Raw genomic sequence first — 13,236 nt, 5'->3', positions numbered from 1 at the left:
ATCCAGAATATATAAAGAACTCTCACAACTCAACAAAATAAACAATTTTGTTTATTTTTTAACACAATTTAAAAAAATGAGCATGGAACCTGAATAGACATTTCTCCAAAGAACATATAAAAATGGCCAATAAACAAAACAATAAACAAGATGCTCATCATTAGCCTTTAGGCAAAAGCAAATCAAAACCACAGTGAGATACCACTTCAACACACACTAGTATGGCTAGAATAAAAAAGACAAATAAGAACAAGCATTGGTGAGGATGAGGAGAAACTGGAACCCTACTGCTGCTGTCGGGAATGTGAACTGGGACGGTTGTTACGGAAAACAATCTGGCAGTTCTTCAAAATGCTAAGCAGAGAGTTACCAAATGACCTAGCAATTCCACTCCCAGGTATACAATCAAGAGAAATGACAACGTATGTCCACATAAAAACCTGTACATTAACGTTCATAGCAACATTATTCAAAACAGCTCAAAGGTAGAAATAACCCAAATGTCCATCAACTGATGAATGGGTAAACAAAATATGGACTATCCATATAACAGAATATTATTCAGCAATAAAAAGGAATGAAATACAGATATATCCTTGAAAACATTACGCTAAGTGAAAAGAATCCAATCACAAAAGACCACATATTATATGATTCCATTTATAGGAAATGTCCAGAATATGCCAATATATAATGAAACGAGATTAGTGGCTGCTTGGGGCTGCCTGGGGCTGGTGAGGGAAGGAAGGAGTTGGGACTGATAGCTAAAGGGTTTAGGATTTCTTTTTAAGGTGATGAAGGTGGAAATAAATAGCTGCACAACTCTACGAAATACTAAAACTACTGAACTCTACAACTTAAATAGGTAAATTGCATGTGGATTACATCTCAATAAAACTGTTACAAAAAAAGAAAGAAAAGAAATCATTTGTTAATTGTAAATGGCAGGGAAACCTTTCTTTTTCACTAAAATAAAGTTCGTTAGCTGTGTAATTCGATTTAAGTTTCTCTCACATTGTTGATAGACATCCAGGGTCTGTTCAATATCCCTCTTAACATATCATTTCACAAGGATTATAAAAAATTCATAAACACAAATCTTGCTTTTTTAAAAATAATTATATACTTGTACAAGAAATATATCCAGGCTTATCACTTTGATTACATAAAACCATAATAATGCCTTAGGTTTTGAGAAACATTTTTGTCCCAATACAGTCTAATGTAAATGCTACCCTTGACACCTTAACTGGCGGAATTGGAAATAGAGCATTCTTAGTAACCTCCCAAAGTGTTGCTAGCTAGACAATATATCCTACATATTTGAAAGCAATGCTTCATCAACATTTTCTCAGATTCATTTAAAGGTACATCAAAAAGGTGATTTGTTAATATACTTAAAGACTTTTCAACAATCTGACTCCAAATACTTAGGGTTAAAAAAGAAACAAATCTGAGCTGCAAAATTATTTTTTAAGGATTGCTGCAAACCCATTAATTATGAAACCAGCATCTTTCTCAATAATGAAGAATCAATATAAATGCTATTTCAAGTTAAAAATATGTTAAAAGTCAATTTAGCCCCCTGATTTAAATTTTTTAAACAAAACGAGAGAAACTCAATGTTTTTAATTCAATTCTTTCACATGAACAGGGGTAAAGCACAAGAGAGCAACAGCCTTAAACTGTAGTCTGGGTATCCTGGTAAGGGAGGTCTATTTGCCTTCGGGTTTTTTTTTTTTTTGAGTGCTTAGTTTCCTTAACTTCTTTTTTAGTATAAATGCTTTACGATGTTGTGTTAGTTTCTAGTGTACAGCAAAATGAATCAGCCATATGCATACATATATCCCCATATCCCCTCCCTCTTGAGCCTCCCTCCCACCCTCCCTATCCTGTCCCTCTAGGTGGTCACAAAGCATCGAGCTGATCTCCCTGTGCTATGCGGAGCTTCCCACTAGCTATCTATTTTACATTTGGTAGTGTATATATGTGCCTGCCACTCTCTCACTTCACCCCAGCTTCCCCCCCCACCCCCGTGCCCTCAAGTCCGTTCTCTATGTCTGCATCTTTATTCCTGCCCTGCCACCAGGTTCATCAGTACCGCTTTTTAAAATTCCATATATATGCATTAGCATAAGGTATTTGTTTTTCTCTTTCTGACTTACTTCACTCTGTATGACAGTCTCTAGGTCCATCCACCTCACTACAAATAACTCAATTTCATTCCTTTTTATGGCTGAGTAATATTCCATTGTATATATGTGCCACATCTTCTTTATCCATTCATCTGTCAATGGACACTTAGGTTGCTCCCATGCCCTGGCTATTATAAATAGTGCTGCAACGAACATCGTAGTACATGTACCTTTCTGAATCATGGTTTTCTCAGGGTACATGCCCCATAGTGGGATTGCTGGGTCATATGGTAGTTCTATTTTTAGTTTTTTAAGGAACGAGGGAGGTCTATTTACCTTTGGATTTCATTTGTTTTTTATGTATTTATAAAATCATGAGTGGCAAGAACATTTCTTATTCTGGTCTTTATTTTAAATTGGTGATTTCTTCCTACATACCAAAAGCTTTAGAGTTAAACAGAATCAGCTCTGTGTCACTTCAAGAAAGATAAAGTTTATACACCGGGTCCCTGAGTCACAAACACCCAATTCAAACATCGCCACATTACCTATCCACGCAGGCACACTCCTGCTTCACACCTATGCCCACCCAGGGTGCCTCCCCAGCCCTCCTTCCAACCACTTTTCAGGCACCCCCTCTTCTGCTTTCAACACACCCAAGTCCCCCTCCTTCACATCCTTTTACGCCTTCTCCTTTCTCTCTCTTCCAATGTTGTACAATAACTAGAAAAAAACTTGCCCTCCCATATCTCCATTTCTTCCTTCTACTTACGCAGGAAACTTTCTAATAAGTGAGTAAATATAACAAACAGAATACATCCAAAAAAAAATGAAACAGCAACTGTACGCTCTGACTTCATTTAGAGATGAAAACTAGGGTACCTTTCAGTTACCTCCAGTGTATAGGACACCCTTATCTCTGCACCACCTGGAAATCTCATAAAATGATAGCATAGATTACAGCGGGACGTAGCCTCAAGGATAACATGAGCTCCAGAGAACAGTAATTTTGTTTTGTTACCACTGCAGTGCCTGGCACTTCTTAAGTCCTTAAAGAATGCTTGTTGAATGAATGACAGGAGATGACAGTAGACTACAAATGTCAACACAATTCTGCACAGTGGGGAGAGCAAATGGACAAGTGGCATCTAATTTAGCGAAGCTAGAAAAGTGAAAGTGAAGTAGGGATAAGGCAGCCCAGGAATAACCAGCAGCACCAGTATCTTGAAGGCTAAACAATAATGGACAGAAGTCCATTTAAGTCCACAGAAGAAGAAGTTATACTCCAGACCTCCTCCCACCCCCATCCCCACCACTGGCCCTCCTCCACCTCACCCCACCTTTGCAGAAAGCTGGCAGCTGGGCATATACCACTCTCCCCACCATCTAGGCAGGAGACCAGAAACCCCACTCTGGGGAAACTGACAGCCCAGAGGAGGAACTACTTTAACAACCCTGGCAGCGCCCCTCAAATGAGCCACACCCCCATCTGCCTTCTAGTGGTGAGACTCAACATTTGAAGTTTGCGCACACAGAGAGTTCCAATCAGTCCAGGCATAATTATGGAAGACAGCCAATAATCACCAGACATCTGAAGAAAAGCTTCTGACATCAAAGACGAAGACCAAAGTAGGAAACAGGATTAAAAGGACTCAGAAAAAACAGAGACAGCACAAGAAACAAAAGAAAATGTCTGTATAACATAAATGTACGCACATAAATCAACAAAACATAAAGAGGAAAAAGTTTTCAATGATGTGCCTTCATGAAACAGAAACAAGATGTTATTGAAAAGAAAAGAAATACTAAGGACAAAAACACTTAGAAATGAAAGACACGATGGCAGAAATAAAAACTCAATGTAAAGACTAGAAGACAAAGTTGAGGATCTCTCCCAGAAAAATAAGGACAAAAGATCAATGAATGGAAAAAAGTAAGAGAAAGGAAACTAGCAGAAAGTTCCAGAAGGTCCAAAATATGAATAACAGGCAACCAAAAAGGCAAGAATGAAGAAAGCAGACATCATAAAGATATAATACAGAAAAGTTCTGGAGAGCTGAAGGACCCAAGTGTCCCCACCAAACAGACCCACCAAGGAACACTAGGGATAAATAAAGACCTTGAAAGCTCCCAGAGATGGAACAAGTCTCACAAAGGCGTGGGAATCACAATGGCCTCAGGCCTCCCCTTTGCAACAACAGCAGGCAGACATCTGAGTAAAGCTCCAAACTTCTGAGGAAAAATGACCTGTAACCTAGAATTCAATACCCAGGTAAACTGCCGTTCAAGTGTGAGAAAAGAAAAGACATTTTCAGCCAGGCTCTCAAAAAAACTTCTCTCTGATGAACTCTTTCTCAGGAAGCCACTAGAATGTAAGACACAGGATCCAGGAATTCCCATTCCACACAGGAGAGGCACAAAAAGAATTCCCAGAAGGAATGAAGAGAAATCCCAGGATGACTGCTAAGTAGCAGGCCTAGAGAAGAAACAGCCTAGAATGGAACAGGAAAATGAAAGGCTCTACAAGGGATGAAAAGTGAGAGATCACTCGAGGTGTCTGTACTGGGGAGTTCTATTTAGAAGCCTGGACTAAATTCATGACTATACATTGGCATCCACGCTAAATGAGAGAAAAAATAATTCATTCCAATTAACACAAAAATAATTCCTTGTCTTAGCAGACTGTGAATTAACTGTATCCTATGTGGCTCAGCTGTTAAAATGTTTACCCCATGATAACAACAAACACTGAGTATCAGTTTAAACAAAAATTATTATATAGCCAGATTTGGAAAAGCAGAGAGAAAGGAAGGGGGTGTGTGTCTCGGGCAGCGCAGGAAAGAAGACCTGTAAAGCTCCATGGCCTTCTCTTCCACAGTAGGAAGTTAACAGGTAATATAGAAAATGGCAAATCAGAAATCAGCAGGACAAGCGTGCGATTTAGATGCATGAAACCTGAGGCAAGAACTGCTGAACAGACAACCATCAGCATCCAAGAATCCCCCCCATCCGCATAACACCTTCACCCTCTGCCTGGAGTGTAGACAGGAGGGCCCCCATCAGACCACACAGTGGACTTAGCAGGAAAGGGCCCAGGTCCCTGAAGACTTCTTGGAATGCGACTGTCTTCCTAGCCCTGGACTACCAACGGTGTCACATGACAGAGAATTCAACCTTGATTTTAAGTCACTGTTGTTTGGTTCTCTATTACTGGCAGTTCAATGGGACCATAAGACAGTTGATGATAAGGAGAAACAGAAGGGTTAAAAGAGGTTGCTTAGGGACTTCCCTGGTGGCGCAGTGGTTAAGAATCCGCCTGCCAATGCAGGGGACACGGGTTCGAGCCCTGGTCCGGGAAGATGCCACATGCTGTGGAGCAACCAAGCCTGTGCGCCACAACTACGGAGCCCACGCACCACAACTACTGAGCCCACGTGCCACAACTATTGAAGCCCACGTGCTCTAGGGCCCGCATGCCGCAACTACTGGCCCCGCGTGCTGCAACTACTGAAGTCCGTGCGCCTAGAGCCCGTGCTCCACAACAAGAGAAGCCACAGCAATGAGAAGCCCGCGCACCACAACAAACAGTAGCCCCCGCTCACCACAACTAGAGAAAGCCCGCGCGCAGCAACGAAGACCCAACACAGCCAAAAATAAATGAGTGAACGAATAAATAAATGAAACAAATAAACCTAAAAAGATACAACTAATCCAAGTTTTAGAGGTTGAGATTAATGGCACCTCTGACCATATCCTGTGGGGGTGATTTTCATTAAATACAATTTTACTTTTATTAAGGTAATGCATTTACTCAGTTTTAAAAGTCAAGTAGTTCTACAGAGTTATTTAATATAATACAAAACAGTAATCCATCTACCAGCCAGCCCACTCTGGGTCTAACTTCTATAAGCAACCTCTTTGGGGCTACTCTTCGTTGCGGTGCATGGGCTTCTCATTGCGGTGGCTTCTCTTGTTGCGGAGCATGGGCTCTAGGCGCACGGGCTTCAGCAGTTGTGGCATACGGGCTCAGTAGCTGTGGCCCGCGGGCTCTAGAGCACAGGCTCAGTAGTTGTGGCGCCCTGGCTTAGTTGCTCCGTGGCATGTGGGATCTTCCCGGACCAGGGCTCAAACCCTCATCCCCTGCATTGGCAGGTGGATTCTTAACCACTGTACCACCAGGGAAGTCCCTTAGGTCAATGTTAAATTCCAGCGTTGGACCATGGATTTCAGACCTGATTTTTTTTAAGGCAACAGAATACAAAGTCATTGTCGAAGTTTTGAAAGGGGGAATGGTGAAATGAAAGGCAGTGTTGAAGACTGATCTGGCAGAGATATTTAAATCTTCAAGCAAGAAAGGCTTTAACTTAGGTCTGAGGGCTTGAGAGCTTCAGCTAGGCCACTGATAATGGGAATGGGCGGGGGGGAGGGGAGAAAGGTTAAAATAAAACGAAGATATTTCAAAGCAGGTGCCGGCAAGAAGGCCCAGGGCTGACCATGGGTCCATGAAGGAGAGAAACCCTGGTGAGAGGGCTACTTGCTCAGAAATGATTAGGGAAAATGTCCAGAGCCCGGTTTACCCAAACGAGAGGGGAAATGGGGGTGGGGGGCAGATCATGGGATCTCTCAAACTCCTAACCGTTTTCAAACCCATGACTCTGTGATTTTGGAGGCTAGAGGAATCATCATCATGCCAGTAAATGTTAGGACTCCCCGCTGAAGAGTAAATTCCTTACGTCTCCAAAGAAGCTCCAATACAAGAACAGAAATTACATAATTCAATTCAAATTTCTCTTCAAATTTCTAATTCTTTCCTAAAGACAACAAAAATCCAAAGCCTCCTATTATAGGGGAATTCCCTGGTGGTCCAGTGGGTACGACTCCGCGCTCCCAATGCAGGGGGCCCAGGTTCGATCCCTGGTCTGGGAACTAGATCCAGCGTGCTGCAACTAGGACCCAGCACAGCCAAAATAAATAAATTAAATTAAATATTAAAAAAATTTTTTTTCAAGTCTCCTATTATACAATTGATCCTTTTCGCAAAGTTTTAATCTGAAAACAATTTTGCTGCCACTTACCTACTGGCAAAAATCTAATATGAAACACAGATTATTTAAAATCATACTATAAAGTGTGACCTTCATCTCATAGATAGTATCTGTTTTATTTTAAATGAATAAAATTAAAAAATAAGATAAAATAGATACTAATTGTTTAATTGTTCTTTGGTAGATTTTAAGTCTAAATAAAGCCTTCAAAAATTACCATATTCCTCCGCGGCATGTGGGATCTTCCCAGGCCAGGGCTCGAACCCCTGTCATTTGCATTGGCAGGCAGATTCTTAACCACTGCGTCACCAGGGAAGCCCCATTTTACCACTTATGATTTTTTTAAAAAGGGTAAAAAATCTATATGTGGTCTCTTGTAGCATGATCCTTTTACTTTATTAGTCTCAAAAAATACGTTTTGCCTCTTTGCCAAGAAAAGCATTCAATAGCTTTGCTGTACTTAATACAGTTTGAAATTAACAGTCCTGTTTGCTCGCATGTTTATCCAGCATCACAGACGTCAGCACAGACAGGACAAGATTTCCAAGGGCGTCAGGCGCTGCAACAAGAGGCAGGGCAAAGGCAAGGGGCGTTCCTGTCAACACTGCCACCGGCGCATTCTGAGTTTTTACCTTAACTTGCATTTGCAATTGAAGAGCAATTCACCACACAGCAGAAGCTTTTTCAGGTAGCTCACACAGTGGTATCTTGAAGTGAGAACAACTCACTCCAACTCCAGTTCTACTTATTGCAAGTCTACATTTAACAAAGACACTGCTGTTTACCTCAAAGCCCAACTGTCAATTGAGGAGGTTTTAAGAGAGAAAAAGTAAGGCTGGCCGGTTAATGTTTAATGGTTTCAGCCGTCCCATCACTTGCCACGTAGTCAATATCACCATGCATTTCAAATACCTATTTACAAATCCAAATTATGTTAACCTAAATTTTATTACCCAATCCCAGTATTCCCCTACAAGTTAGATCTTATTATTCAAAAGATCTGTTTCTTATATCTGTTAGTTAAAAAACGTGTTCCTATGTTATGCAAAAATTCTATCTGGAGAAACCATTAGATTAAAATGTATCTTGAGATGTTCAGCACCATCAGCTAAGCCTGAACGTATTAAACTTGGTAGAGTCATCCCACTCACACCTAGGGCTGAGCATCCCCAGGCCAAGAGCTACAGGAATTCACACAGATGAAGGAGAACTCTGAGAAGGTACCGCTTCCTTCATAATAAGAAAAATCACCAATGAGGAAATTAAACAGAGGGCTACAAAGATTAATTCTAGCCCTTACAGAGGAAGCATGGTGGCACGACGAGAGAAGATGCTCTGGACTGGGAAACGGGAAACCCACGCTCACGTATGCCGCCAGCAGCGAGCTCCAGGCCTCCCACCTGCTCTGCAGGCCACGTGGGGCTCAGAGCAGAGGGCCACTGTGATCCACCCAATGCCAATGGGCTGGGACTTCAAACATCAGCTCTGTCTAAATATAATACCGGCCATTATTTTTAAGTCATGAAAAAAACATTTTAAGACATGTAAAAGTATTTTTATATAACGAAGATGAAAGACAACAATTTCACCTCATTTAGTTGTCCATATTTGTTGCTGTCTACTTGTAGAAATTTCACAATGTTTCATATGCTCTGCTTCAAACGGTATCAAATTTGCAGTTAAAAAGCAGCTTAAAGAAATACACATGCAAAGCAGGGTATTTCCAACTTTTAGTTAAGGTCCTGGATCTCATGGAGAAAACTAATCAAGCTATAAACACAATCAAGAGAAAATTAAAGGCAAAATCTACAGAGAAGCCTAGGGTGAGTCCTGTCCCAGGCAGCCACTGAGGAAATAAGAAAACCTTTTAAAACTTAAAATCTTTAATACTTACACTTTCCAAATTACCTCAGAGATTCCCCAGTAAGTCTCAAATCTGGGCTGAAGCGGCTATTTTCCTTCATTAAGTTTCAAGAATTCTACATAACTGTTAGCAGACACCTAGCAAGGCTGGCCCCTCTGCAGGAGAGGACTCAAACATCAGGCAGAGTGTAAATCCAAACACTCAACAATCTGCAGGTTGACAGCCTATGTATGTGTTTCTTGAGCAGAGCAGAAGTAATTCCACTTGGAAGTCGGGGCACCTAGTAATGCTCCGCAAACAATTCCACTTGAAAGACCATTCTTTGCCTTCCAAACACAATGACTGGCATTCCAAGTAACACTAAATAATGACTGCACACACATCCTAACTAGTAATACACACTGTGGAGTTACATCGGCGCGTATGTTAACACACATGAGATGAAATACTGCTTCTAAAATATATTACTATTCCATGAACATGCCACCTTAGAGTACATTCTTCTCTGTAATTTAAAGTTCTGTGCAGACTGAGTTCTTTAGAATAATGTAATTTATTTGTAATCATAATTTCCAAAGAGCCAGCACACGATTTTCAAAATATTTCTATATTACAGCACAGAGCTTCTACTTAAGACTTGGAAAACCCAAATCTCATAAGACCTCCGCACATGCAGAGAAGAGCTTCCTCCAGTGAAGCCCACCAGTTCACAGAGTGGCAGGTACCGTCTGGTGGTGAGGGGGCTGCACAAGGAAGGACCACTGCTCCACAGGGCACCCAGCCTTCAGGATAAGCCCCTCCGAGGCACTGCAGGTCCCCAGGCCAGAGGCTAGCTGGACCACACCTTACCTGCTAACTCAACCTTCCCTCTGCCTCCTCTTTGCAGTCACACATTTACTCACATACCAAGCACTGAGCTGAACCTGATCTTGAAACTGGATTTCAAGATCAAACACTCAGCAAGAACAGCAAAGAGGATACTCAGAAGGCTGGGATGTAACAGGCACCAAAGACTTCACTTTCAAAGTAACTGTGAAGTCAGTTAAATCATTCAGTTGGAAATCATGTCACTGATAAATGACCCCAGAAAATGAATAGTACTCTTATTTTACTGATATCGTATATAATCAAGAAAGGTGGACCCCACCAAAATAAAGCATAACAGGCTGTCCTGGGGCTGTGGGCCTCCTTCTACTGCTGCTCTCACAAGACATCAAAATTCCACTGAAGCGCGAAAAACAGAAGCTCTCTAAAGAACATCACAACTTAAGTTTTATTTTGTAAACAAAATTCCAAATTCAAATTACCACTTTGGCAGAGGAGGTTGGCCTCACTATGGAATACATTCGTTTGTTTCTTCATGTCAATATCAGCTTTATCAGCCCCAAAGGTTAGAAATTACTGGATCAAACTGCACAATCCTAGTCCAATGACGCACATGACCCAAGGATAAGATTTTCATAGATCTGGCCCGAACCCTGAACAGAAACATTGCATCTTCCTTCTCAGTATTTTTATATGAGGCTGAGGGTCTTGACAAAATGTCCAAGTTAGAGAGAGAGAATGTAAGAAGATTTTACTTTACACGTGTAGCTGTTCTTGAGATTCTAACCATTAAGTAGCTTAATCAAATTTTTGTCCTAATAAAGCATAATAACTTAGTTAACCAATGATTAAGGCACGCAAAGATCAGACGAAGAAAGTTCTTAAGTGACTTCCATATACTAACAGTTCCAGCTGCCCCCCAAATATTACAAGGGTCTGGCAAAACTACAATGAAAAAAATCAATTTGCTCTCGCATGGCGTATTCAAAACAAGGCTTTTAACCTTAAAATTCCCTTAGAGGTGGTACAGTCAAAGGGATGTTCAGGCCCCGGACACCAAGGGATGCAGACAGGCTGTCACCTAGGAGGGGCTCCCAGGAGACGCACGGGGGTGCGGGGGACAGACGCAAAGAGCACACGCCGCTGCCCCCACAAGCCAGCAGGGCGAGCGGGGGGAGCAACTCGACGCGGACTCCGGACCCCAAGGGCGAGGGGCGGATATCCCAGGGAGTGCTGCAGGAAACGATATCCAGACTCGGAGGGTGGATCTAGGAAGCGGCCGGGGCGATGGCCGGGCGCGGGGGTGGGGGTGGGAACGGAGGATGTGGCTCCGAGGGGCAGGATGAGGGGGCGGGTCGGCCGAACGCGGATGTGAGAAGGCCAAAGAGGAGGGCAGGGCGGGATGGAGAGCCGCGAAGCGGTGAGGGCGCCAGGAGCGGCCGGACAGGGATGGGGCGGCGGGTCTGGGAGCGGTGACGAGGCGGGATGAGCGGAAGCCCGAGGACAGGGAGGAGGCGGGCGGAGTGGGGGGAGGGCGCAACCGGGCGGGGGTCGCAGAGCCGAGGGTCAGGCCCGCGCACACTTACCCCACTCGAGGAACTCGGCCACATACTTGTCGCGGCGCAGGGCCGAGTGGCTACACTCGGTGTACAGGCAGACGAGCACGTCGAGCAGCGTCTCCACGCTCAGGGCGCTCTCGTTGCGCCAGGGCCCGTCCAGGAGCAGCTGCTCCAGCTTCTTGAGCCGCACCTTGGCAGACATGGTGCCGCGCGGCCCGCTCCCAACGCGCCGGCCTCTCGCCGCCCGCTCGGCCAGTCCGTCAGGGCGAGCCCTCAGCGTCCCGGCGGCCGCGAGCCCCGGCAGCCGCGGCCCCTCGTCGCCGCCCCGTCCGCGTCGTCGCGCCCCGGCCTAGGCCGACATCTTGGGCTCGGTCCCGGCGGCGCAGCGTCTGGGGCGCCGGGCCCCGCGGGTCCATGGGCTGGTCTCCTCCCCTCGGCGCCGCCGCCCGCCCCCGCCTCGCGCTCCTCGGCCCCGCCCGCGGCCGCACCCTCCTCGCCGCCCGCCGTCGACCTGCAGCGGCGCGGAGCCGAGCGCTGCGCAAGCCCGGCCGGCGCCCGAGCCCCGACCCCAGCCTCGACCCGGCGGCACAGCCCCGCGGCCCGCAGCCAACCAGGGCGCGGCCAGCGCGGGCGCAGCCAACCACGGCGTGGCCGGCCGCCGCCGCGCTGACCTCAGCGCGCCGCCCCGCCCCTGCGCTCCCGGCTCCCGGCTCCCAGCTCCCGGCGGGATCGGACCTCGCCGCTTGCCGTAGTGGGGGGGGTCGGGATGCTGGGAAGGTCGGGCGGGCGGGGTCGAAGGGGAGTGTCGCCCGGCGGGGGCGGGGCGAGCGAATAGCCAGTGCTCCGCCGAGATTGTGGCGCAGGCGCGTGCGCAGAGGGCGGCCGGGCGGCGTGCACGAGCGCGTCGGAGACCGGGCCTCTGTATGCGAGGCCTGCGCTCCCGCGCGCGTACGTCTTGCCTCCAGAAGGGGACCCGGGGTCTCGGAGTAGACCCACGGGGCCTGGCCTCCCTGGGGGCTTCGTGGCCGGTGGGCTGACGTGAGCGTCGAGGGCCGTACCGCAGACGCAGCGCTGGCAGCCTCGGCTGTCTCTTTTAAAACCGGGTCTCATCTGGGCTGGGAGCGGCCTTACGGAAAAGGCGACCTTCTTCTAACTTGACGGGCGGGAGACAGGCCCGCCCGTACAGGGTGGGGGCTGCTGGAGAGGGGCGCCCCCGCGGTCTACCCAGCGCCCCGTGAATTCGTGTTGCACCCGCAGTGGCCGCTTCAGACTCTACTGCCCACCTTCCCCTCCCCGCAAACAGATGCCTTGGGGTGTCAGTTTGGTAGGAAGGGGCCTGCTGTTTGTCTCCAGGCTGGGTTTGCCTAGCGAGCCCCTGCTTATACCAAGATTACGGGTTTATTCGTGTGCCTGGGGAAGGAGGGTGACGGAGAATGTCTTCCACCCAAACAAACCCTTGGCGTCGGGAGAGGAGGGGCGGCCTAGAACTCGTGGGAGGTCACTGAGGCCATGGGGGTGGGCGAGGGCTGGGGAGCCAGGATGCAGGGTTAGGGATCCCCAACCTGGGAAAGGGAGGCGGAGGCGGGGGGGAGCTTCAGTAGGAGCAGGGCAGCCAGGTGGAGCAGATGAGGGGACAGATAGAGGTTCGAAGATGCAACACTAAAGGAACCTGTGGCAAAACTGGCTCATGGAGACAAAAATCACAGTAGCATCTACCTCTGTGGGAGGTATTGACTGGAAAGGGTAGGAGGGAGCCTTCTGGGCCTCTAGAAATGTTCTATAATTTGACTTGGGTGATGGTTATGCAG

The 13,236-nt window shown here is 46.3% G+C and overlaps 1 protein-coding gene across 3 annotated transcripts in view; it reads right to left on the bottom strand.

Moving 5' to 3' along the window:
• The window catches only part of CDC42BPB (CDC42 binding protein kinase beta), a 113,827-nt gene extending 101,831 nt beyond the window's left edge, over window positions 1–11,996 (bottom strand). For 2 of the 3 annotated variants that reach the window (XR_014326167.1, XM_082838110.1), the window contains exon 1: window positions 11,456–11,996. Coding sequence is in view for 1 of the 3 variants with exons in the window: in XM_082838110.1 (XP_082694236.1) it covers window positions 11,456–11,630 (175 nt within the window). In the remaining 2 variants the exon portion in view is untranslated. Of the gene's footprint in view, window positions 1–7,397; window positions 9,721–11,455 lie in introns of those variants that run through there. The other variant, XM_082838111.1, reaches the window with a different exon arrangement.
• Window positions 11,997–13,236: the final 1,240 nt, after the last annotated feature.

Source organism: Leucopleurus acutus, assembly GCF_964270905.1.
Source record: "Leucopleurus acutus genome assembly, chromosome: 1".
Taxonomy (NCBI): Eukaryota; Metazoa; Chordata; class Mammalia; order Artiodactyla; family Delphinidae; genus Leucopleurus; species Leucopleurus acutus.
The sequence above is the reverse complement of the archived record's forward strand: the minus strand, read 5'-3'. Positions and strand labels throughout refer to the sequence as shown.